This window comes from Arvicanthis niloticus, chromosome 2 (genome assembly GCF_011762505.2).
Source record: "Arvicanthis niloticus isolate mArvNil1 chromosome 2, mArvNil1.pat.X, whole genome shotgun sequence".
Lineage (NCBI taxonomy): Eukaryota > Metazoa > Chordata > Mammalia > Rodentia > Muridae > Arvicanthis > Arvicanthis niloticus.
Genome location: NC_047659.1, coordinates 47,944,990 through 47,972,620, shown reverse-complemented (window position 1 = coordinate 47,972,620; position 27,631 = coordinate 47,944,990). Strand labels below are relative to the sequence as shown.

At 43.5% G+C, this 27,631-nt stretch overlaps 1 protein-coding gene across 2 annotated transcripts in view; it reads right to left on the bottom strand.

The window, feature by feature from the left end:
* Nucleotides 1-27,631, bottom strand: part of Map3k20 (mitogen-activated protein kinase kinase kinase 20) — a 156,721-nt gene that overhangs the window by 9,420 nt on the left and 119,670 nt on the right. For both annotated transcript variants that reach the window (XM_034494192.2, XM_034494191.2), the window contains exons 12-17: nucleotides 26,024-26,068; nucleotides 24,319-24,349; nucleotides 24,086-24,225; nucleotides 19,101-19,163; nucleotides 17,627-17,719; nucleotides 1,018-1,134 (exon numbers count right to left, since the gene is read on the bottom strand). In XM_034494192.2, the coding sequence (XP_034350083.1) occupies nucleotides 1,018-1,134; nucleotides 17,627-17,719; nucleotides 19,101-19,163; nucleotides 24,086-24,225; nucleotides 24,319-24,349; nucleotides 26,024-26,068 (489 nt within the window). The remainder of the gene's footprint in view (nucleotides 1-1,017; nucleotides 1,135-17,626; nucleotides 17,720-19,100; nucleotides 19,164-24,085; nucleotides 24,226-24,318; nucleotides 24,350-26,023; nucleotides 26,069-27,631) is intronic.

Below are 27,631 nucleotides of genomic sequence, written 5' to 3'. Positions count from 1 at the left end.
ATGGAAGTAAATTCCAGTTATGTAGAGGGATCCAACACTGAATACCAAACCAGCCTTTTGATGCATCTACTTGTAAGTTACAAGGAGTTGGTCATTCCGCCATCTTAAGTCTATGTGGAGAACACACAAGTCAAACATCATGGCTTTGCAGACTCACTGTTTGCTACTTGTGTCTGTATTCTGGCTCTTTCCAAAATGCTCCATTTTCTTCACTAAAACTCAATACATAGTTAAGGTGGTCATGTACTAGCATTGATGGTTACTTGAGGTCAGGATGACCAGCCCTACTGTGCTTTGTCTGAAGCAGTAGGCCTTCTACCATGGTTTTATTCTAGTATGGTTAGGAAAAAAAAAAATAAACTGAGCCTTTTTTCCATTCTGAGGAGCAAGTTAAGCATTTTTATCAGATTTTCTTCGGGGTTTCCAGCGACTCTGTATTACGAACAGGCTCTCCAATCATTGTAGAAATTTCCAGTGTGAATTTACAGAGGCTACAAAGCAGCAACCTGTTCCCCAAGTGGCCTTTTCTCAATCCTTCTAGACACTGAATAGCTCAGACTGGGGATGCAGCTTAGGGTTAGAGCATTGTCCAGTGTGTATGAGGCTCTGCGCTCATCACCAGCGGTGAAGAACCAAAGAGGAAATATTCATCATCATAAGTTTATTCAAAGTTTAAGTCAATCCAGTTTCAAGTAAATAATTTCATTGATAACATTTTTCTCCTTTAATAAATGATAGAGTAAGTATGAAGAAATGTAGGATTTAAAAGAAACTTAAATGATACTTTTTTGTTGTTGTTGTTTGCACTGCTTTTTAGTTCACACAGCCTAAATGGAATTTTAACAAAAAAATTATCCTCTCAATCTGCTAAATAAAATGTGCCTTTCAAGAGGCAGCTTGATACTGAGCTGATGTGAGCATCCAGGAGCACAAAAGCCCACTGCTGCGGTATTCTAATGTCTTTGTTTGATATCTGGGAATTCAAAAAAAGCTTTTAAGCTGTAAATAGAACCTTACCTTTGTCATCTTTAAAATCTCTGCATCAGGGAGGCCAGTGTTGAAAGTCACGTCTTTTATGTACGTTATTGCCACTTCGTCCCCATCCATCTCCATATACATTTTCCATTTACAGTCCTGGAATTAAAAGCAGAATCACAGCACTGAGAGAGTGAGACAGATTCTTTTCCCCCCTCATTTCAGTGTTTTAGAACACACAAAATATTCTAAATGAAGTTGTGTGGGAGCGCTTTATTTTTCCTTTTCTAAAAGAAGACATGAAATTAGATCCCTCTATATATGCAATTACCCCCACTCAGTGCAGCCTTGAGGTGCAACATTTTGCAACAGATCCATTTAATGCACGTCTTAAACACCATAAGGATATTTTATCATTGGTACATAAAGAGTCATATTTCTCCTTTTCCTATTCTTTTACCAATCAGCCCTCTTGATCTGCCTACCGCCATTTTCCCAGAACTGGCAGAGGCATGGGTTAAAGATGTAGTCCACTGTCTTCTTAACAAGGAGAACATCACTGCAGATGTGATGACATATGATAACTGACAGCTGAGTAGCTATCAAAGGCAAAGGAATCCTTTGGGCTGTTATGGGAGGCATGGGCATCCTTGAGAGTTGGGCAGTTGCCCTAGAAGTGTAGTCACTGTCCAGCTTCTATTGCTTGTTCCCATGTATGAATAAGGGTCCAGTTTTGCTAGGGCCTTCAATGTTTCATGAAAGCTAGAAATTCAAATTCTTATGTAAATCCATTTAAATTTTAATAATGCTATATTAAATTTGCAGCAATACTACTATATATCATTCATCCCTACGGGAATGCTAATTCAAACCACAGGGAATTATTATACACCAGCAGAGTGCCTGAGGCTGATACCATCAAATGTTGGTTAGGATTTGAAGCTACTGGAACTCCCATGCTCTGTTGCAAAAAGATGAATGGTATAATTACTTCAGAAAACCTTCTTAAACAATTTATTACAGACTAAACATATGCCTATGACAAAGAAATTCTACTTGTATAGGCATTTAGATATAAGAAATGGAAAAAAAGATTTGTCTGGGTATGTTTTTAGAAGCTTTACCTTAATAGCTAATACAGTGATTAATATTAATAAAAAGGAAATAGAATTTCTGTACATTCATAAAACAGACAATCCAAAAAATTACTGATACATTCAGAAATGCATGTGTATCTGAAAATCTGTGAGAAAGAGGTGTTATGCAGAAGAAATAACACATTAATGAGTACATTTTTTCTGACACTCAACAACACTCTTCTGGAAAAACTTTCAGAAGATTGGTTCCTCAGATAGAAAGAGTATGAGAAGACTTTCTGGAAGTGGTAGGGCTCTATTGACAGCTTACATATTGACAGCTCTTATTGATAGGGTAACATAAGGGTATGTATGCACTTGTCAAAACCAAGTATACACAAGATTTATACATCTCTTATTGAATCCTAGTGTATTGGCATGCTTAGGAAGGAGGATTCTGGTGTCTGTACCTTACTTTGAAATGTATTATAAAATAAGTATTGCTTAGGTGGCTGGAGAGATATATAAATGACAAAGGAAATAAGCAGAGTAAAATGTTAATGGTTAGAATCAAGTTGGGGCTTGAATTAAAAGGAAAACACTGCTATAGAAAGAATTTAGTGATAAGACATTACACACGTATGCAATTCAGATTTGATCTCTGAACTGTAAATTGATATTGTCTCTTACATTTTCTGAAAAACCAAGGGTTGAGGGATCAAGCAATACCACACCAAGCACATACATGTTGAGACGAGAAAGCACTTTCCTGACAGTGACTTAAACCTTTCTTTGGAGCAAGTTTAGACATAGGTCTGAGCAGGAGAGACAGCAAGGAGGCTGTAGAAACCCCACTGGCTTCAGTGAGAAGCCAAGACTGGGGTTTGGGGAGAGCCCTTGGAGGACCTGCAGAGCCAAGTTGGGAAGGTGCCTGCGGGAGAGTCTCACTGCCTGGCTACACTCACAGGGTTGCCAATTAGAGGAGGCAAAGGTTTGTGCAGCGAATGAACCTGGTCTCTCACATCAGTCACAGCCTCCACTGAGAACTGGCATGTCGCTTGTCTCTCAGGATTTGTTTAGAACCACAGCTATAGGAGCACAGGGGCCGTGGGATAACGCGGCAGCGTAATGACTGTTGTCATGACTGCCCTTCTCAGAAACAGAACCTCCCCCAAGGCAGTGTGTGAACGAAACATTTCACAAAGACAGAACTGCTTTTAGTTCTGTTTCTTTGGCCTGTCAAGTTTGGGAATTGTGCTAGTCAGAGGCATTGTGAGAAGATCTCCCCTCCCCCTTCCCTTCCATCTTCATACCGTGCCCCGTTGACACTTTGTGCTCTGTTCTGGTTGATACAAGCCTCTGGGCATGCCTGTGAGGAACTGTTTAGATTCAACAATTAAGATGGGAAAGCCCTCTTTAACTATAGGCATTGCCAGTCCATGGGCTGGGGTCCTGGACTGAATACAAATCAGAAAGAGAGCTAAACACTCAGCATTCGCCTCTCTCTGCTTCTTGATTGCAGATGTGGCCAGCTGTCTCAGGCTCCCGCCACCAAGAATTCTCCGCCATGATGGACCGTATTTTTGAACCGTGAGCCAAAATAAACTCACTCTGAAGGTTTTTTTTTTTTTTTTTTTTTTTTTTTTCTTTCTTTTCTTTTTGGTCAGGTATCTTTGCCACAGCAACAAAACAGGCAAATAACAGGAGCTCCAACCTCCATCTCGTCGTCACACTGGAGGAGCCACTTGTGGTCCTTACTCTGTGCTAGGCATGTTGCTGGCTGCTTAGACCATGTTATTTGATTCATAATAATCCTGCAGATCAGGTTTGCTTTCCCTTTATAAATGAATGAGGAAAATGAAGCTGAGACAGATGAAGGAGCTTCCCTGGTATGTCTTGACCAACGGTGGTAGAGATGGAATTCTAACTAGCAGAGGAGTCAGAGGAGACACCAGTGGGGAAGGCAGTGAAGACAGGGTGGACCTGGCTAGTTGATTGTTCTGCTGAATTCCAAACACTGAGAGGGAACAACCCGAGAGCCAGAGGCCACAGGGCTTCTCTGCAGCTTCTGCCAACAGTTCTCCAAAGTTCACCTCTGATGGGCCCTGGACCCAAATAATAGGGCTATACCTTTTATTTTGTAAATTGTATTTGTCTTTTATTTGAAAGACCCTTAACTGAATCATAAAAGAAGACAGCTTCAGAGGCTATAAAGTTCTTGTCAGGGAAGCAGAAGAAAGGAGGACATAGGCTATCAATAGGCTATATCAATAGAAGGGGCTAGGATACTGCTTGTTACAAAGCTGGGAGAGAGGCAACAGGTGGATTTCAATCAAGGCACTGATCTCAATTTGCTTGTCCCCTGCCCAAACTCCTAGAGCTTATGGGTGGCAATGATGTCACTGTTACACAGTAAGAGAAGTCACCCACAAACGAGCAAGAGGAGTTCTCTAAGTCCTGCTCATTTTCAAATTGACCTAAAGTGTCCTTGAGGACATTCTGAGTTCCGCAGAACACAAACACAGATGCTGAGACAAGTAATACATGCTCACTTTTTTTCTTACATAACAGTTAAGCTGTATAGGCCAGTGTGATGGTGCACAGCTGTGATCCTCACACTCAGGAGGGAGATGCAGGACGAGCAGAAGCTTTGCCAGCCCAAGCTACCTGAGACCCAATATTAAAGAAACAAAACAAACCCAAGGTCCCACATACTCTCAAGCCTCCTGCAGGGTCTTCTATGTCACTGCTAGTTATTCATAGCTTGGTCCTCATAGGCACCAGGCTCCGAATTTTAAAAACCACTCACTTCATCAGGGCGATTGACTGGCTTGAGCTAATACAACCTCAAGTTAATACAAACCCGAGTACAGACTCTGAGAGAGAGCTGGCAAGAGTGACTGTGGTACTATGAACAACCCTTGATCTTGACAGGCCTAAATCAATCAAACACTGACAGCTATGGAGTCAGTCCTGTAGTGAGACTCCTTTTCTAAAACCATCTCAGCCTGGCTATATGAACTATACTTGTTGATGATTACTGTGGGGACATATGGGGAAAGGTTATAAATTCAAGTCATTGCTATGGAGAAATGGAGGAAGGAGACAGGTAGAAGAATGGGTTTAAGGCTTCACCTCCTGACACTGACTTCTAATTTTTATTTATTTTCCCCACCAATCAAAGCCAACTGATGTAATCTTTCTGAATCTTACTGCATCTTTTTATTTGGTTCTGGTTTTAGAAAGGTCTCACTATATAGGCCCGGTTGACATCACACTCACTATATAGAACAGGCCAGCCATGAACTTGTTGCAATTCTTGCCCCTGCGTCTGGAGTGCTGGCATTATAGGCGTATACCAACATGTTTAGCCCAACAAACATTATTATTATTATTATATTTATTTATTTATTTTTAAGAAAAGGATTCATGTATCCCAGGCTGGCCTCAAACCTAGTACTGGCAGCCATCATGATGACTGGTTTTATTAAACAGAAGGAATCCATTTTTATCTTCTTTCACAAATGGAACATATAAAACTAATTTGGTCCTCCTCCGCTTCAACATGTCTCAATACTGCCTTGCTAATAAGAGCCAGATGCCTGGAAGTACGGTGGCTATTAAATGTGATTGACAGCCAGAGTGCCTTATTTTGGTCAAGGTAATTGATGCACAGACAGATGAGACAATTTGACGGAGATCACACAGGTAGCAAGTGGTGAGTTGAGTTTAGATTTGAATCAGGGTCGTTTCTTACGATGCAGTGGAAAGCAGGTTTCCTGTGTTTGTTTCCCATCAGCATAATAAATATCCAATATAATCAACTTATAAGGAGACAAGGGCTTATTTTGGCCCACAGAATTGGAGTTTCACGTTAGTGAACATTTGGTCATTACCTTGGGGCATCAGTAGTAGGATGGTATATCATGTTGGGAGCTGTGGCATAGTGGAACCTCTGATGTCATGGCCAAGAAATGCAAGAGATTGGGCACCAAGGGTCCTCTTTGAGCTATGCCTCTGATGACTTGAAATTCTCACACTACACCAGATCTATAAAGGTCCCACCTCCTCCCAATAGGTTTAAGATGAGGATCGAGCCCTTAAGACACAGCATAGGTTTGTTCCAGATTTAAACTACAGTCTTTCTTCTCAGAGTCTTGAACTTTTCCTTGTTACAGGTTAACGAAGGACAAACAGTACCAGGAAGCCCCCCCCCCCCCTTTACAAAGTGCAACAGGAAGGCAAAAGCCTGCAAATAGTCCAGATTCTCCTGTTGAATCCATATGTAAGGATCCAAGACACAGAAATAAATCCCATCTCCATGAGGTTCAACATAGCCAATTTTTTCTTCCATTACTGCAATAGGTCATTGTTGGAGGTGCATACAGTACCACTGGGATCACTGGCTCCAGCCCAGGTCTTGTTTCAGATACAAAGTCAAGTCCCGATTACCCTGGATTTTAACTTCAAAGCTTGGTTCCCACCCAGGAATGACATGCACATGGCTAGAAGAGTTATCCTGATATACTTCTGCAGCGAGTGTCACCTACACCTGCTGACCCACGGGGAAGGCTGAGCTTAGCAAGAAGGGCTGAGCACAGGGACTGTTTCTGCTGGGACTTGGGTGTAGCAAACAGTGCTTGAAACTGTCCGTTAACTAGCAGATGCACCGCTCTGCAGTCTGCAGGAAAAACATGGCATTTTGTTGGGGGAGAGGACAACTTTTGCATTTGGAATGGGGAAAGTAGAATTCTCCTGGCTGATCAGCCGCTGAGATAACTAACCTGGACAATTCTAGGAGCAAGGGTGGAGGAAGAGAGAACATCTCAACTACCTGTCCCGGGATTGCCAATTATGTGGAAGCATTTTATGAATTAAGATTTTGGGCCAAGTAAAACAGGAATCCTTGCCCAGTGGAGATAAAATTCTAAACAACACTCAGTTACTGCTAAATTAAGTACCTCTTTGTGAGAGCTCACTATTACACACTTTGTGAGCTGCTTACAATTCCTTGGAGTTCAAAGTAGGTGAAATGACAACAAACACAGGCATCCCTTTTCTCTACATAAAAAGAGGGAGGGAAGAAGAAATAAAAGAGATTTAAGAGAATAGTTGAGATAGTGGTAGATTTCCCAAACAGGAGGAAAAAAAATATTAAAAATATTAAAAAGCACAAAATATATCAAACTGTAAAGTTCTGGGAATTCAGAGACAATATTCTCCTCTTCCTCCTCCTCCTTTCCTTTAATATAGTTTTTCCCTACCAAATTAACCGAAGCCATCAACACTATAGATTAATCTTCAAAATGAAAATCTAAGTCCAGGATCCTTCAGCAGGAAAGTGACCCTCAAATGAGCTTTTCTAGATTAGTTTTCCTGAAGAACATGGACATTTAAAAACAATGCACGTTCACACTGAGGAACAGTCTGCATGTAATAAAAGCACAGATCTTCAACTGCAGGTCAGTGAGTTTGATTAGCGTCTATACCTGTGAAGCCAAGCAAGCAGGCAAGACATCTGCAGTCCTCCAGAAGCCCGTTTCCCAGGCAAGTCCTCTTCACAGCAATCAGAGGCTGCCCCCGTTCTCTCTCACGTCACACAGACTAAACTTCGCGATGCCAAGCGTATACGTCCAGCCTCAGGGTTTTGAGATCTATTTATGTTCTCTAATCCCTATAGTCTTACTTTGTTCTAGAGAGCATGGTTCCCATTTTATGGATAAAGAAACTGAGGCTTAGATACTGAACACATACAGCCAGCCTGATGGAACTGGCATCCATGCCTTAGATACGTCGTTTAATCTTAGAGGCACTAGCTTCTCAACCCCCCACCTGCTCCTCTCTTCCCATAAATGGAGAAATATAAAAACCACCAACTGGAAGTACTTTAAAATATAAACTAGAGCGGTCAGAATAAACTTTCTGAAAAAAGCAGAGCGGGAGAGAGAAAGATGCAGCCATAGCAGCTGACTGGCTTTTGCGAAGCAATCCGGATTAAAAACAAAACCCACAAAAATAATATTGGTCACAGCTGTATAAAAAAGTAAGGAGACGCTGCTGACGGAGGCCTCTGAAGGCTCCTTTACATGTGTCACCATTATCCAGCTCAGCTGCCGGAACCTGCTGTGCTAAAGGCAGGAAAGTGGCATGTCCTGCGATAGCACCTGGGTTATTTACCATTAAGTATAACCTCGCCACACTATATTTTATTATGCCGTCTTTAGAAGGAAGATAATACAAGTATGGTTAATTTGCTTCCCTTCTTTATCTACACAGTGTCATGACCCATCGCGGCTTTGTCCCACGAAATTGGTTTTTTCAACCCAAAAGAAATCCACAAGAAAGTCTCCCTAAAAATTCCATTAATAACCTCTTTCAGCGCATATAGGTTGCAGGGTCTGGAACTAAGAATGTTTTAATCTCTTCAGCAAAACAATGTCTCATAATGATGTACAGGACTATTGCCGCACTGATGAAGAATCATACATAATTCAGCACCTTTCCCTTTGGCACCACTGTGATATCCTCATTAGCCGTGGCTCACAGTGTCTGTCAGATGGTGTCCATGCGAACGCAGGCATTATATTGTCTTTGAGATGTGCAGCTGCTTCCATGACACTGCCAGTATATAAAAACATGACGCCAGTTTGTTTTATTTAGTGCTAAACCTTCCAGTTTGTAAAAACAAGGCTGACACAGAGCCTGACATGAGGCAGTGAAAATAATTAGCTCTCATTTTCTCAGCCTCCTATTTCCTTCTCCCTGCTGTGTTCTCTTTCCACTAAACCACCACATGTCAGTCGAAATGGGAGGCAATTAGTGGGCTCATTTCAGTCTCCACAACTGTGCTGAAAAGAAAGTATTTATGATGGCACAATGAGCAGCTGAAAGATTAAATAACATTTGCCTTTTGAAAAGAAAATGACTTCTAGCTAAATGGGCAATTTTTGATTATTCTCAAACAAGCTTAGAGTAGTTGGTTTTTAAAATACAAGAAAGGAAAATGAGTCATTTTTAGGTGAAAGAATCAAATAAAACTTGACACAGTAATGCAAATAACTGATGTTTTATTGCAAAATATGTAAATGTGTTATACCCTTAACAATGGCTTGTGTCTAAGGTCAGGGCAGACTGGTGCCAAGTAGACACCAGTGGAGATAAGGTTGTTATATCGCCTTTTGGGGGGTTGTTATTGGCGTTACATATGAAAAGGGGCCTTCGGGATGATGGGAAGTGAAACACATTGAGCAAGACACACTTTCACAGGACACACTAGGTAGGCTCTAGGATCTAAGGTGGTTTGGATGTTAGGTAATGGCGTAGAAAAGGCTTTAAAAATTTTGTATTTGGAATTGGTAGGTAGTTATCTTGTAAAAAAAAAAAAAGTTAGTTTTGCTATTGATTTGCCATTAATTAAGACTATTCTGTAGGACTGGGTTCCTAAATGAATATAGGCGGTGGCCTGACTTACCTAGGCGCTCATTCAATTCTTTCAATACTGAGACATTTGCTGCCTTTGAACTTTTACTCAAGGTTCTCAGAATATAAAAGCAGCTACTTGTAAAGTTGTTCTCCTATCCTGTTGACTTTTGGGGTGTGGACAAGCAGCAGATGTATGAAGAAGCCCTGGCTTGATGAGGGAGAAGGAGAATACATACTGTTCACCATTTGAGACATTTTCAATCCAAATTCTAACATGCAGGATTGGGAGATCTGTCTTGTGTCCTTGCATGCCAGTGCTTTTAATTTTAAAGTAACTTATGTGTCTGTTTTGGAGTTCGTTATTCTCTCCGTAAGTGGCCTTCTCAGTACAAAATTTACAATGGTACCCAGAAGCTTCTAAAAGCAAAGACCTCTGTCCATATCCAAAACTGCACCTGACATCTAGAAATTGTCAACTATAGTGACCACAGAAGGATTCAAAAGACAGGCACAAATTTAGATTTTTGTTTCCCTGTTTCCAGGAGTCTATTTTCACTCTTCACAAACCTAAATCCTGCTTTCTGATTCATACAACATGGTCAGTGTGAGACAATGTAAGTCAGTGTTGATTCAGAAGTCAGGCAACCATGGCTTCATTAAAAGGCTAGAACTGTTGTGAGCTCTGGTATCCTGAAAACCAGCACTAACATGTCTGTAATTTATTTAAGCCCGTGTTTGCTCACATGTGCTACATCGCCGCTTGCTGTTTTTAAGGGGATTCATAATCCCAATGAAGACAGAGAAGGATCCAAACGTGTGCTAGAGGCAGCCTCCCAAGCTCATTCTTTTTCTTTTTAAAAAGTGTCTGTTGTTTTAAAAATAATTTATTTATTTTCATTTTATGTACATTGGTGTTTTGCCTGAATGTGCCATTTTGTGAGGGTGTCAGATGCCCTGGAACTTGAGTTACAGACAGTGTGAGCTGCCATATGGGGAACTGAACCCTGGTCCTCTGGAAGAGCAGCAAGTGCTCTTAACTGCTGAGCCATCTCTCTTCACCCACCCCCCCCCCCCCCAACTCCCACCCCAGACAAATCTTTTCCCAACAAAGTTCAGTAATGTCAGGCTGACAACTTGAAATCAGTCATGGCAGAAATATTCACACCATCAAAGTCTAGAAGTGCTGCAGAGTGTGTCTGTTTCCTCTGGGTGTTGGACAGCCCCTGGTACTTGGGCATGTACAAATGGCTGTCAGGCACATGCCGAGTACCTCGCTCAGCTCAGCTCTGGTGCTACTGGCGGCTACCCAACCCACTGGACAGGGCATTGCCCCACTCTGGAATTAAGAGCTCAGCAGTAAGTTATAAAACTGTAAACTGCATTTGCTCCTGTCCCACCAATTAAAACTTGTGTTTCTTTCTCTGTTTAAAAGACTACTTTATGGATGTGAGATCAACATGGAAAAGCTGGACATACTTAAAGTGAATGGCTGGATCAAACTGAAAGCTGTCACTATAGTCTGTGGCTACCTGGCCGTGACCTTCCAAGTCCCCTCCCGCTTTCGTTTTGTTCATTTTGTGATGCTAACATTTAACTTAGACTTCTCTTGCTTGTGAAATTTTAAGTCTTGAATCCAGTAGTGTCAGCTCTAAACACTGTGCTAGCATTTACCCCCTTTGCAAATCAAGCCTTGTAGGGTTTGGCTAATCTCTCTCTATTTCTTCCATCCTAAAACCTGTACGCTTTCTAGACCTCTACCACTGCAAGCTTCAGTACTTAGCTACATGCACAAAGATGTGTGGGTGTGCACAGCTCCTCCCCCACAGCTGATAATGGAGCACGGACATCCCTATACTGAATTTATAATAAATCCAGTATCCATCAGAGAGGGGCAAAGCACTGCTCTCAGCTGTTCTGAAACTGTCAGAAGGGATTGGCTGTATGTGTACACACAGAATCCTTTTTTTTTTCTTTTTTTGAGGCCCTGTTATTTTAGCCATTTTGTCTATCCATTTACAAAAATTATACAATAGTTAAAAAAAAATCGCAGCCCGGCAGTGGTGGCACATGCCTTTAATCCCAGCACTTGGGAGGCAGAGGCAGGCGGATTTCTGAGTTCGAGGCCAGCCTGGTCTATAGAGTGAGTTCCAGGACAGCCAGAGACACACAGAGAAACCCTGTCTCGAAAAACAAAAAAACAAAACAAAAAACAAACAAACAAACAATCGCTACTTGATAGTTTCTATTTACAGTCCTCCAAGGAAGAGCCTGGTGACTCAATTTTGTTTATTAAATACAACATATTAATTTAATAAAGGCCTCTGGACAACACAAGTGAAAGGCAGAGGAAAAGGTTGTTTTGACCAATTGCTAACAGCCAGAGCAAGAGACTGACCTGCCTCTGGGGTGGCAAGGAAGCAGTTGGGCTCTCACAGGACAAGGCACAAGGAAGCAGCCGGGCACTCACAGGACAAGGAAGAAGAGGAGTAAAGCATCCAGGGAGAATCCTCCTGAGACAATCAGCCTCCTGAGGAACTGCTAACCTTTCCAAAGTCCCCCTCACTTTTTCCTGCCTCCCATGAAGAACCCCTCAAAAGGAGATCCAAAATGACAGCCATTTGGAAAGGGTTCCCAGACCTGCACCCAGGTCCCTGTTGGGAACTGCTGGGAGAGGGAGGGATGTTTCTGCCACAGCAGGTGATGAGTTCAGGCCTGCAGGGGCACAGCCTCTGTCACATTTCTGCTGTCTTACTGGGGACAGGGCCAGATAAGGTCTCTGGGATGAGGTCTGACGGTTTGGCACCAAGCAATGGATGACTTCCCAGTAGTCCCTGCTTCACTCTGCTTTTGAATTTTTATGACACAGAGTCTCAGAAGAGCTTGGTGAGAAAAGTACTGGGTGATTTGATAGTTTATCCCTTGGCAAATTGAGCATCAATATTCCTGACTGGTGAGCTGATAAGAGAAATAATAATAAACTCTATGCAGCCGAATATTTCAATAAAAAGCATGGTTGCTGCCCTGGGGAGTGCATGAGCCGCCTGAGTTTCATGAAGCTGCTTTCCTTTATACCAAGCCAAAGGCTTCACAGCACAGAACACAAAGCAGTTTTCACACAAAACAAGAATTGCTGGAATGTAGCATTAACTGATCAAAACCCAACTGATCACCAATGCACGCACTCGGAGGGGATGATGGTACTTTCCAGAAGGAGGCAATGACTGGAGCTGCCCCTTACCAAGTAGAGGTTCTGGACAAGACACTTTATCTCTCTCCTTGCTATCCTCCTGGGGAGGCTAATTCAGGACTGCTATTCCCTACCATGCTGAGTTGAAAAGATGGCACTGAAATGTTTGAAAAGTGCCTAATGATGACATAATGCTTACCAGAGGCATAAGTGACATCTCCTGCCTCTCACATGGGAGACAATCAAGCTTAGTAAGACCTGATGTCTCCTAATTTGGTTGTCATAACTTCCATATATATCTATGTGTATGTGTATATACATATATGTATGTATACATATATGTATATACACATATATGTACATACATACATATATGTGTATATGTTTGTGTGTATATGTATATATACATATATGTTTGTGTGTATGTGTATATATATGTATACATACATATATGTATGTGTGTGCGCATGTGTTATTTAAATAAAATTGAACTTTGCTCCTTAGAAATGGACACATAGAGTAAAGCCCATTCTCATGTATTAAATTGCCAGTATCACCATTGGCACAAACATACTTTTTTCCCTCCTTGCTAGGTTGTTTCAGGATAGGAAAGGAAAATGGACATTTTGCTTGTGGGAGAAGGGCCTGGAGTGTGCATAGTGCTGGAGCCTGACAGAGCCTGGGGGTCCAGAAGGTGTAGCAATAAAGACAAAGATCCTGGACTAGGTGTCACGCAGCTATTTTGGCTCCTGGAGAAGAGACACACATGCAGTGAGAAGGTTTTTCCTCTTGCGCTGTTTGTATCTAAATCACATTTTCATCTCTGTTCTTGGTAAGTTTCAAGTTGTCAAGATGGCAGAACATTTGGAATAACCTCCACAGACTCAGGTTTTGAACATTTTATCCTTAGTTAGTGGTATTTTTTTTTTTTTTTGAAAGCTGTGGAATATTTAGAATATGGGTTCTAACTGGTGGAAGGAGGTCACTAGAGGAAGGCCTTTGAAGGTTCTATTTGGCTTCTTGTTCCCATCATGCTCCTTGCTTCCTGGTCTACCATGAACCTGAGTAGTCTCTTCCACAATCTTCCTGTTAGGAATTGAACTGCTGCACGAATTCTTCATCATGGACTAAAATCCCCCCGAAACCACGGTCCAGGATGCACCTTTCTTCCCTCACATCATCTGTCAGGCATTTTGTTACAGCCATGAAGGTAACCATTACCACGTTTAGCCTGTACTTGCCCACTTGTCCTTCTCATAGGCAAAGAGAAAAAAATTGCTACTATTTTTAAGAAAGGAATTCCTGGCATAGATTATTCCCATTGGCTCCTGTTGGGACATCCTTCTCATTTTATTTGTGAAAGAAAAGCTTACATCAAGCAAAGGGGGGATTTCAACACATCAATGTTTCTTGTGAGTTTTTTTTTCTAGTCATAGAGGGGGTTGCAAAGATAGGTTTATGAGAATTCAGTTAACTGGCATTTTGAGGATTTTGAGTCTATTTTTTTTTTTTTAAAAAAAAATAGGTTCTACCTTTAAGGGTCAAGGTAGTAAGACTCATATGAACTGTATTTGTCTTCAAAGCATACATATGAAGAAGTATTTTGTTATTTAGGGTATAGGGTGACATAATGGGGCATTTTAGAACTGAATAGTAATTCATTCTGGCTGTTTTGTTTGAGTTTAGGGACAGCTTAAATGAGTTAGCACATACACAACAAAAACAAAACAAAAACCAGAAATAAACAACAACAACAAAAAAACAAGCCATAACTTTTGGTCCTGGGTCTTGTCACCTCATCTAAGACTAGTCATACACTTTGTCTGTCTTGTTATCTGTTCCTTAATCAATGACAACAATATCGTGTCTTGTGCCTAGGGACTTACAATAAGCATTCACAAATGCCCAAGATTTTCAGAAAGTCAAAAAGATGGGTTTCATTTATTATATTCGGGTAATCATTTTGCAGTGGCCCATCAACCATTTCAAGCTCGAGTTCAAAACTTATCCCTTCCAAAAAAACATTTCCCGATTAACCCCATGCCAGTCACTTCCTTATCCTTGGCCCCTTGGCATTGCACCCATATGTGAAGGTTTCCCTTTGATCTGTTGTTTTATAACACCATCTATCCAGCTGCTCGGTTAGAGACCTTTGTCCCATTCCTAGCTCTCTTCTCTCCCAGCACATCTCCAGGGAGTTGGAGACCAGTTACATCCCAGTGTGTCCTGGGACTCAGAGCACTGTCCTGGCCTGTTCTCATCACTGACAGGGTGCTTCTCTACTGGACTCACACTTCTTCCCACACTGGCCTGGTCCTTCTGAGCAATGTTTTAAACACATAGACCAGATCTTACCCGCTCTGTGTGAAACCCTCCAGATCCTTAGCGTGGCACTGAAGGTGGTTCTTTTTGTGTTCACCAGCTCCATCTATCACAACACTTCCCTACTCTTTGTTAAATCTTCCCAGAGGGTTCATGGAAATGCACCCAAAAGGAGTTTCCTGTATACTGGTCCCTCTGCCTCCCACGCCCTCTTCCTACCTGAACAAATTGAATGGTTCTAAACTGTGAATTTTAGCATCATTCCACCAGGGAGACTAAGACCACCTCCCACTTCTTTCTCACTGACAAGTAGACATCTATCCAGTGTGTGTGCATGGACTGATGTTTGTGACATCAGAAAGTTTCATCATTCTGAACCACAGTCACTCACTGATCCTGTCTATTTCCCCCAAGATGCTATGGGTTCCTTGTAAGCCACGAATGTACTTTTTGACTTCGTATTCTGAGCATCTAGCATAAATCCAAGCAAATAGTGGGCCCTCAATAAATGTTGAGTAAATGGGTGAGAGAATTCTGGGTACGTGACCCAGGGCCAGCAGACTATCAAAAGTTGTGGGAACTTATGCATAACCCAGAACGATATAGGTCACTGTATTTATTCTCAAATATCTTCATAGCTTCTAAGTTTTACTAAAAAAAATGTTTTTCAGATTTCCACATTAACAAGTACATATTTTTACTTGTTAGTAATTGAAATAATAAGATAGTTGAATAATAAGAATTAAAAATATTTTCTTATTTGAAATCTCTCTTGACAAGTCTCTCTCAATGAAATTCTTTCTCTCTCTTCCTCTCTCTCTCCCTACAAGTCATAAAAAGTTACTGTAAAGAAAGCTTATAAATTGTCACAGAATTGAGGATATTAAAGAAGGCAGGTTGTAACATCCACCTTGTTTGCTATTGGGCAGACTTGAGTGTGTGACAGAGTTAGAAGGTCCTCTACTGTTGCTAGTGAGAGAGGCACTTCATCTTCTGTCCTTATTTTTCCTGTTTCTAACAAGAATGAGTGGATAGTGACCAATGTGCAGAAGAGAAGCTCTCCTTTAGTGACATGTTATGGCCAAAATAGAGGACATAAAGAGTCCCCTTCCCCAAGCATCAGTGCATCAATACGCCTGCAGTGCTGTAGGCAGAATATTTCCCAAAGTCCCAGGTAAAACCCAACCCTCACAATTTACAGTACCCAAGCACTAGAACCCGGAGCTGGCTTGAGAGAATTTGGGTTTTATTAAGCAATGGCTTGGAGACTGGCCTGTCCAACCCTTTCCCACCCACAAGCTACGGGTTCAAGAAGTTAAAATGTAAGTCCTTTAGCAAAGCAAAAGTACAAGTTATGTAGTAGTTAAAAGCTGGGGCTAGAGAAATGGTCTAGAGGTTATCAGCATTTGTTGTTTTTCCAGAGGACCTGAGTTTCAATTCCCATCGTCCACATCAGGGGATTCACAACCTTCTGTAACTTCTGCTCCAGGGTTCTAATACCCTCTTATAGACTCTAAAGGGACATGTAGACAGATAGACAGACAGACAGACAGACAGACAGACAGACACACACACACACCAAACCCCTAAACCAATTCTTACTTCATCCACTTTCTGGCTATGTAACTCTTGGAAGGCAAGGGATTTATCCCCTCACAGGCTCAGAGTCCACATTTGTAAACTGAGGAAGAGCCTCATTCATATGCCAGCACCGCCATGCCTCATCTTCATTGTCAACTTGACTAGATTTGGAATCCCCTTAAGAGACATCGGTCTGTGTCTCTGGGTACGTCTATAGAGGCATTTCCAGAAAGATTTAACTGAGGAGGGAAGACCCACCCTGATGTGGGTCGCACTTTCATGAGCAGGGCTCCCAGACTGAATTAAAAAGTCCCAATGTCAGCACGCTCTCTTTCTCTCTTCTTTTGAGTGTGGCTGAAGTATGGCTAGCTCGCTGTGTCACACCACCACTTCTTCCCACTGTGATGGGTGGTGTCCCTTCTTAAACCACGAGCCCAAACTAATTCTTCTTCCTTAAATTGCTTCTATCAGGATTCCCTTGTAGCAATGAGAAAAGGTAATTCATACACATCCTCTTTGCGTGCCACGTAGTAGAGCACAGGCACATAGAGAAGCTGTGAGCGATTTACAGGGATCTGAAGTAACAGGAGCCCATCGAGAGGTCACCTTGCATGCTACCGAGGCAGCCCCACCCCCACCCCTCCAGGCTGACAGTGTAGTGACAGGTGAATGAGTGCAGGTCAAACGCCCTGCAGCCTTATTGGAGCTGATAATCCAGATCTCCGCTTCCATTCTCAATGTGGCTTTATTCTCATTTTCCTCAAGAGCCAGGAGCCAGAAAGCAGAGTAAGCAGTGGCCGATACTCACACTGCTTATGTTTTGCTCTGTGAGGCCCTGAGAGTTTGGGTGGTCTCTGCCCCCCATCCTTGTAGTTTTTTTTTTCTGACAGAGATTATACATTTCTTAGGTTGGATTCCAGAGGCAGGTGGCAGCCTGTCAGCCCAGTTCAGTTTTATGAGATCTACACTTCTATGCACAATCATGTTACTAGGTAGTTGGGGCTCCTGTATAAAACCACAGAGTTACAGATTGAAAATACCCAAAGGACTTGCAGCATGTTACCTGTGGGCCAGTTCCTGGCTTCAAGTGAAAACCAAAAACAAGTTCAAGGTTCACTATTTTTTCCTCATTTTCTTCAGGTTCCCCTCCTGAATCCTGAAATAGAAAAGCAGGTATCATTATTAGAGACAGTATTTTCACTCTGACTTTTCATGCATAGTAGGTAATTTTTCTTTTATCCCTAGCACAGGAAAGGGCCCACCAGGCCCCTCCTGCTCAACCCACACTTCCTGGTTAGTTCATCTCCAGGTTCTGACTGTTCATGGGTCCGTGGTCCTGAAACCCCTGCCCACGTTTCTGCAGCTCCCCTAGCTTGGGGTAATAACAGGGTTTTTCCAGTCTGATCTATTATCGAACTTCTATTAGATTAAGATACAAGTTGTAACTCAAAGCTGAAAGCAAGAGAAAAAGACAGGGCTTTGAGAACTTTGCTGAATGGTTTATCTTAGGCTCTTTCAAGCAGTGTCACTGATGTGGATTTCCGGATGTGTCTGGAAATATGCACTTCATTCTGCAGTCTATTACACTATTACACTAGATACGTGGTGAGATTTCAGGCTGAGATACTCAAGGTGTTTGTATACTCTTTTCAGACAGAAACTCTGCAGTTTCTCCACTGTCCGTGGACTGAGAGACCCAAGGGCTGAGAGATGGGAAGCCGAGGCTGTTGGTAAATTAGCACAGCTCTGGGTACTGACTACAAGTAGTTGTTAATTTTATTATGGAGTATGTCATGTACCCTGAGGCTACACTCACAGCAGCCGGCAAGCACAGCTCTCTCCTTAACTCATCAGCTCTCTCCTTAACTCATCGTGTTTCCCACGGTTTTAGTGATCTGCAGTCAACTCTGGTCCAAAAACATATCAAAGTTGTAGATAAAAACAACTCACATGTTTTAAAATAACTTTAAATAAGTAAACTGTTATTTTATTACTCGTTGTTGTTAATCTCTCATTATGCCCAGTTTATATATTAAACTCTATCATGGGCATGTTTGCATAAGAAAAAGCAGTATATATGGGGTTGGGTGCTAATCTCAGCTGCAGACATCTGCAGGGGTGCTGGGATGTATTTCTAAGGATAAGGGGGAGGACTGCTGTTTAACATTCTATAAGTAATAACCCTCCACCCCTCCACCTGCAGGGCAAGTGGCAACCCCAGAGTCACACAACCTCTGCTGCACTTTAAAGGGTAGAGAAAGGCCTCCTAGGCCTGAGGCCAGATGCCTTCACCTACAGTGTTCCTGAGGAGAGCTATTCTTATCTGGAATGTGTTGTTAATATTTCAAAGTGTGGGGAACAAATGTGTGTCATTCACACACATGCTATCTTCAATGGGTCTTTTGTTGGACAGATGTCATTAAATTTCACTTCAAACAACAGTTCCAGACATTAGCAAATTTGGGTGCGGACATGGCAGGTGCCTATGGCAATAAAAGCAGCTGAGAGGGGGCCTTCAGAGAGGAAACCTCTCTTACCTTAATTAGTGGCGGGAAGTGAAACAGGTTCAGGTAATCGTGGGTTAGCTTCTCAATAGCTGACTGGAAGGAGAAAAAAAATCACATGACTTGATTAATGATTTGATGATAGCAAAGAGGATTAAAATTATTGCACATACAGAAAAGGATTCTTTATGTAGTTTACAGACTGTCTTGGGCATGTTAACATCCACCATTGGCTGAGCATATGTCTGTCAAAGTCATGATAGCAGTTTGTCATCATTTAAAGGGACAGGAGCAGTACTTTTGAGATATTAAAACCACAGCTCATCCAGCTCCTCTACAAGTAAGGACCACCAGGCCCCTACTGCTTGGGCTACACTTTCCTAGTCAGCCTAACTTCTGGTTCCAACTATTAAGGGATCCCTGGCCCTGAACTCCCTGCCCACGCTTCTCCCATTGCCCTGACTCCAAGTGCTAGCAGATAAGCAGTCTCCTGACCATCAAACCTGAGTCTACATTCCTACTTAAGCAAGCAATTCTGAATTCACCAATCCGTGCAAAAGAGAAACAAAATGAAAATTCAGAACAGCATGTCTCCTCCCCAAACTACTTATCCCATAGTAAGAGACTTGAGGGGAATGACCCCAAAGAACTCCCAAAGAATTCAAGAATATGATTAAAACCATGTCCAGACACCTCAAGATAAAAGGCAAGAGATGAATGAAGTAACAAAGTCAATATAAGATATGAAAATAGAATTCAATTTTAAAAAAAATGAATGAGAAAAAGCCAAGCTGAAATGACGCTGGAAATGAAACACCTTCTAATCCAGACAGGGATCTTAAACCTCAGGGTATGCAATAAATAGAGCTGTCCTTCACACCTGAGCCGGGTAGGGCAAGTCAATGCTCCAGTGTTTAGTATATGGCTGTCCTGGGGGAACATAGGTGTGGGGACCAGCAAAGCCATGAGCAGGCCTGTAGCCTCAGCACGCACCAGTTCACCGCTAGGGGGCACCAAGAATCATAGCGAAGACCGTTTAGATCAGCAGTTCTCAACCCATGGGTCGTAACCTCTTTGCGGAGGGGGTGTGTGTGGTGTGTGTGTGTAAAACAACTCTTTCAGAAGGAATGCGTATCAGATACCCTGCATTTTGGATATTTACATTATGACCCATAACCATAGCAAAATTACAGTTGTGAAGTAGCAATGAAGTAATTTTATGGTTGGGGGGGGGGTCACCACAGCATGAGGCGCTGTATTAAAGGGTCTCAGAGTTAGGAGGGTTGAGAGCCACTGCTCTAGATGACAAGGCTGGGAGTATGCATCGGCTGTTACTCAGTGAACTGACCATGTAGAAAAGCGTGCCAGCCCAGGAAAAGTAGATCTCTCTCTCTCTCTCTCTCTCTCTCTCTCTCTCTCTCTCTCTCTCTCTCCCTCCCTCCCTCCCCCCCCCCTCCCTCTCTCTCTCTCTCTCTCTCTCTCTCTCTTTTCTAAAGCAAAACAAAACGTCCAACAGTGTCATGAACACTTAGGGGATGCTTAGTTTTTGTGTGGGTACCCTGCTCCTTCACAGGCAGCTCAGGGGAGAAGGGAGCTGACAGGTTCAGAGGGAGGGACCCTGGGCAAAGGGATGGTGGATATCTTGCACCAGGCTGCAGTTTTATCACCTGCTCTTAGGCTGAGAGACTCGGTCACATGATGACTGTACCTTTCAGTGATGGAACAGAAAGGGGGGGATAGCTTCTCACGGGCAGTGTGTGCATGTGTGCAGCAACCAGGAGGAGTGCCTCTGGTCTGCATTGCCCATGGGGCTCTCATTCCAAAGCCCATTCACACCAGAACCATTCTCACACAGAACTAGTTAGAACATCCTTCATGTCGCCCTCTCAGGGAAATTTGTTTTCTTTCAGAGTCTCTCCCTGCCTGGTGCTCACTCGGTAGGCTGGGCTGGTTGACTCTGGAGCCTCAGGCACCTGCCAGTCTCTCCTTTCTTAGCACTAGGATGACACACACACACACACACACACACACACACACACACACAGCACCATGCCTGGAGTTTTGCAGATTTTTACTCCAGTTCTGGGAACTGAACTCAGGTCCTTATGCTTGTATGGCAAGCACATTATCTTCTGAGCTGTTTCTTCAGGCCTGTATTATTTTTAATGGGGGTGAGATTCATGTACCATAAAAGTAGCCATTTCTAAGTGTTTCTTCCAGCTGCATCTACTGCCTTCACAGGGTTATGCAGTCCTTTCTTCTCCAGTGTGCTCCAAACATCACCCCCAGGGACTGTGACACTCATTAAACAACTACTACCCCTTCCCTCCTTGTTCCACCTACTGGCGACCACCACCTCTAAGATATGCTATTCTGGATACGCATATACACAGAATGCCAGCATGGCCCTCTGTGTCTGTCTTTTCCAATGAGCATCGTTGCCAGACTCATCCACGCAACAGCACATGCTTGAATCTTACTGTGTTCACCTTCTCCAACAGCTTCGCCCACCTCCAAATGGGAAAAAGTTCTCCATTCCCATTTCTGCTAAGGAGCCAGGCAGGCCACATTTTTTGCCTGTTTTAACCGTCTACCTGGAGTCTTAAACCCAGCCTCTCCTTCCTAGTCCACTGTAAAACTCCCAGAAGCCAAGTTTAAACACGTCAGCTCTCAATGCTCTTCAGCTCTGGTCACATTCCAGACATCCAGCCCGAAGCTGGAATTGGTTCAGGAGCTAGGCCACCACACTCCACTTCAGCTAACCCCAGGTCTGCTCCAGACACACACACTTCCACCAGACCACTAAGCCACCCACTGCTCCTCTGAACACAGGCGGCCCACTTTTGTAATTCTCTGTGTTCCACAACTCCTCTTCTGATGTGTCCTTGTCCCCAGATCCTGCTCCAAGTACCCCTCATCCACTAGGCCTTGCCTCTCCACCTCTTTCCACCAGTCAAGGTAACAGACTGTCCCTTTTCTTCCAACTGCCAGTAAGAAGTTGTACGTATGTGTTTTATCTCTTCTCTGGGAGGTAAATTCCTTAAGGGCAGGGTGATTCTTTGAACTTCCACAGGCCCAGTCTTGCAAGCAGACATGTACTGAATTTGATGAGCCATACACAGTAAGCTGGGATATTACTTGTCCAATAACACAAACCAGCATAGATGGGGGCATTTCTGTTATCCTGGCTGTGACAGGAATTTGTAAATCAATTCTGGTTTGGTAAAGTATCACAGCTTGCAACTCCTTTCCCTCTGGCCTATTCCTGAAGAAAATTGGTAAAGGCGGAAGAGGGTAAGGGTAGGTGGGACAATTTTATGTAGCATCAGCTACACAGGACAAGATGTAGCTCAGATACTTCTGTACTGAGAAAAGGTTTTGTTTGCTTTGTTTTTTTTTTTTTCCCAATAGATATTTGTACATGTGTCTTCTTGTCCCCCTTGTAGGGGAAGACATCACGGTCCTGCTTTGTCTTGCAGATGGAGGGTTAGTGTCCAGCCATTGTCCCAAGGTTGCCAAGAGACTGTAGATAAGTTCTTACATGGGTCTGGGCTCTCTGGAACAACATGAATAAATGGTTCTCTCTGGACTTTAATGGGACAGCCATAGTGTGAAAGTGCTCTGATTTGTAAAGGGGGATTTGTTGACATGGCTTTGGGAGGTGTGGATTTGGAAGAGCTGTGTTCTTTTTACCCTTTGTCCCATCTAATCTGTATATATTCCTTCCTCCATCCATCCATCCATCCATCCATCCATCCATCCATCCATCCATCCACCCATCCATCCATCCATCTATCCATCCATCCATCCTAGGGTTGGGATTTGGGGAGCAATTTGATTTTTCAGGAGGGACAGGAATCAGCCTTACTATACAGCTTAGGCTTTCCTTGAACTTGCAATTTTCCTGCCAGGACTGTAGGCATAAAGTCGATCTTATCTTCTGTAATGTCTCTTTTTAAAACAGACCACTAATAACACTATCCTACAGTTGTCTGCACTTGTTGACCGAATTTGAGTAGCTATCTGGGAAGCCAAACAAAGGGCTCTGGTTCCTGGGTAGCTGTTTAATTAATCAATTGATTAAATTTATTAAGTGCTAGGTACAGAACTTGTGTACACGATTTCAGTGCTGTCCACTGGGCTCCAGCCCCAGCCCTGCTCTGAGCTAAATTGAAATTAAAAAAAAAAAAAAAAAAAAAAAAAAGCAACAGCACTGAAAACAGGGTTAGTTTGAAAACTTTCCAGACTAATGTTTGGAGGGATGTTAGGATTTTCTGGAATTTCTTCAGGCGTCAGAAGTATGCATAGTGTCTGTTGTATGACAGAGATTACGCATGTAACATTTATTCCTGTGACGTAGGTGCTGGCAGTGGCTTTCAGTTCATTTGGGCTGTACACAAATTCCAGGCTTCTTATGGATTCCCAGTAAATGTCTGGCCTCTACAGTTCTACATGGGCTAAGTGGCCTCCTACTAGTCCTGGGTATGACGGTTGCTCTAGGTCTTACCCTACCTTAGTTCCAGCCCTCTGGGCCACTAAACTCCCTCCTTGCCCCGGTCTTTCCCCCTGGCAGAGCTTCTTCCTTACACAACTCCAGTGGGAATCCTTCACCTGACTAACTTTACTTGTCCTGAGAATTCAGCTCCTCCATGACTTCCTTCTGGAAGTCTTCCTACATCCTGGGTACCTTTGTGGCATCTCTTACAGGTGTCATTGCCCTGAATAGTACACTCCACTTTCTCCCTAGACTAGAGGCTTCCTGGCAGCCTCTACAAAGGCAGCCTTCCTTTACAGCATTTAACCCATGTAACAGCTGCCGTGCCAGGTTATCCTGTTTGCCGTGGACTTTTGAGATGGGAACAGGGGCAGCCCAGGTGTGGCAGCTAGTTAGGGCCAAGCCTGGAGGCTTCCCAGCATCTAATGTCCTATAGCATGATGCTTTCCTCTCTCCTTGCTAACACGCGGCCCACCACCCATCACATGCTCCGTTGATTTATTGATGTCCGCCTACCACGTACCTTAAAATGAATGATGTGTCCCTTGGAGACAATGCCCATGTCTTTCAGATCTTCCTCTTCCAGAAGCAGCAACCTCTTGCCTGTGATGTTGTTCTCCTTAAACAAGCTAGCGTATCCACTCATCTCTACTGAAGACTCGCCTGGGGGAGGAGGGCAGAGGGCAGAGAATGAGGCTCACGCACAGCCATGACAAAGTTAGCTCCACAGATACGAGGGTGACTCATTCTACTTGCCTTTTCTGACGAGCTGCTGAACCCAAAAATACTGCAACGAGAGGACACACATGGTTTGGGAGATTCACATACAGGCAGAAGTCATTCCTAACGGTTAAAGTCTCCTATAGATTCAGATGTCTCTAACTGAGCCACAGAGGAAAGATGGAAGAGCTCTCTTGGTAGTTTTAAAGCCTCAAGCTTTCCAACTGGAGATATTCCTCCCATAGGCGGATTGGGCAGTTTAGATGCTTCTGCGGGAGAGTTTACATCTCTCCTAGAGGTGCCGCTACAATGGCTACAATGACTTTTCCACTCACACGGGCAGGTGTTGATTGCCGTGGTACTCTTCTCAGGAACTGTATGAGCAACAAGGACCACACGGCCATGGCAGAGAAATGGGCCGAATGAGGACACCTGCCAGGCCTGTCAGGCCATGGCAGCCGCATGAGGGGGGGACATGAGGTGGTCACACCCAGGGGTCCCTTGTCCTTGAATATTACTGGAGCCCTGTTTACTGGTGGCTAACATTACCTTGGTGAAGACACACAGAGGAGAGGCCTAATTCAGTTATTCTGATTCCCTGGCTCCCTTGACAATGGACTTTTCGATAAATGGCACCAGAGCTACTTGACTTAGCAGCAAAAACTGAAAGAAGTTCCTAGAACTCAGATCTTTCAAATCCTCCTCTTTTCAAAGGCGATGGCCCATCCCTGTAGCTGAGGAGGAAGCAATTATGTACAGGGCTGGCAAGAGGCTTGGCTTCTAGGGTTCTGGGAATGAGAAACAGGAAGCTGGCACCCGGCTTCTTTCCTCTGTGGAGTCTATGCTGCTGCCAAATGCTAAAGGAAGCTAACTTCATAAAGATACGAAGGGCAGAGGGGCATGCCCCAGCTCCACACCAGGCTGAGCAGGAGAACAGCTAGCTCTCCCAGAATTCCTAGTCATGAGTCTTTTTCTTGAGATGCCTTGGAAGTGGTGTCTCCCAAGAGTGGAGCCCATTCTTACCAGGGCTACCTAGCACTCCATCTTCTTCTTCATGTAATGATGCCCTCGAGCTCGTGAAATGGACCCGGACAGGCAGGGACCCTGAGGTCTCTCTCTCTCTCCCATCAGTGGTTCTCAAAACCATTTCCCATTAAGCAGATATGGAGACAGAATTGGCTACATGGATTTGTCCTTCAGGGAGCCTACCCAGAACTGCATGTAGCCCTTCCTGTGGACTTCAGTATTCTGCCTCCTGTGATGTAAGATTATGGTGAACACTTGGGGGAGGCCTGATCGAGGAAGGCAGTTAAGCATTTTGTCATTTAATGAGCAGGCCTGAGGTGGGAAAGAGACCCTGTGCAGAAAATTCTATGCTGTCATTGTCCCTCCCCTCCATGCCCCAGTCTTCAGCTGGCATTATAGGGAAGTTTAAGCATCTTTTCAAGTATGTGTGTGAGACACTGTGGCTCATGGCTTTTATCCTGCTGCTGGTATTCTGCACTCTGGAGCATTTCCACGGCCAGTTAGGATGGGCCGCTCATAAGGTGTGAAGAGCTAGTCGCTTTTACCATGGAGTCCTTATTTTCAATCTCTATTAGATTATTTATTTATGCAAAAGGAGGAGTTTGCTGGTTTCTGCTAGTTAGACCCAGATCTCTCTAACTGCATTTCTAAACTTGTGGGCAAATCTGTCTGCCTCCTACCCAGATCTAAAGAGGCATTAACAGAAGCCGCTTACCACATCGTCTTCAGTCCACGCACCAATCTCAAAGGAAGGCAGCAGCTGCGTGGGAGATATGAAGGAAATGAAAAAGGGAAGCAAGATTATCCTAGTCTTTTGGTTTCTGTCTCAGCTCCCCTGCCGCTCTGGCCTGCTTCCTGCTTCCGTTTGCAGGTTAGGCCGAGAGGAAAACTCGCTCCTCAGAGTGAGTCCATGGATGCTGAGCCCAGCAGCAACAACCCATTTTGCCTTATGAGCTGTTTTAGGGGGATTTGGTACAAGTTGTGTAGTCTTCCTTGGCACAGGGCTAGGCAGGAATGGCTTTACAGCCCACAACATCACCAGCTATCAGAGCGGCCTTAGAATTCTTAGCCAGTGGTAGAATAATAGGATGATTTAGTACCAGAAATTCCAAGCAGCCATAAGTAGCCAGGTGACTATTTTTCCTGTTCTCATGGGGGTGGGAGGGGGGGTGGTTCCAGGGCTTAGACATCTGGACTTGCATGGTGCATGGAGGAAGTAGGATATGTGATGCTGGAACTGTCCTGAGGCATCTGGTTGCTCTAACACAGACTAAAAAAGCTCCCTGTCAGATGAGGACTTGCCAAGCACTTCTGCCTGTGCCAGAGATCAGTGCATCCCACAGTTATGGGCTAAATAGCAAATGCTTCCATAAGGCCAGAGTCCTACAGGCTGGTGTGTGGTATAGCCATGAGCTTCAAGTAGCTTGAGTTGTCAAAATGTTTAAATGATTCCTGAAAGAATATGCAAAAGTATCACCCAACCTCTGTTACAAACAATGTATATAGAGTGGGCAAATTGGGAAAAAGATTGTGAAAGGGTGGGTACGATCTAAACACACTGTGTACACGTGTGAACTTCTCCAAGAACAATTCAAATATGTGCATGAAGGCCAAAGTACAACCTTGGGAGTCATTCCTCAGGTACTACTAACTGGGGTGGAACTCACCAATTAGGCTGGGCTGGCTCTGAGCTTCAGAGACCTATGTGCCTGTGTTGCCTAAGCACAGGGATATAAATGCATGCCACAACAGCAGGCTTTTTATGTACATCCTGGTGTTGGACTCAGGTCCTCTTATATGCAAAGCAAGTATTTTACCAAGCACATTCTCTATCTATCCCTGCCTGCTTAACTTTTATTGCACTATCTTATAGAATGAATAAAATTTAAGGAGCATGTATTTGGTCTTCTCAGTGTTGACAGGCACACAGAGACCCATGATCCATAGCATATGACAAGAGAATGGAAGGCAAGTGGGTTGAGCTGCGGACTGCAGACCCAGGGGTCGGGTTGTGGTGGAAGAGAAGGCAAGGAAGAGGGAGTAGGCGAGGCACTGGCCATGAGGGATGGAGTGGGTGTGGCATGTTCACTTAAATGGAGCAGAGGGTGAAGTGAGCTTGTACTGGAGGAAAAAGAGAAAGAAGCTGATTCTGGGTGTGGCAGAGCACATTTTATTATTTTAGACTCTCCTGTTAAAAAGCCAACATGGATGTGCAGACCTTGAGAACTATACAGTGATATCTAGGTTGCAAGGACATGAAGCATATATCCGAGTCAATAATATTCTCCACATAGTTGGCTGCTCACGTGTTTTCTTTCTCTGA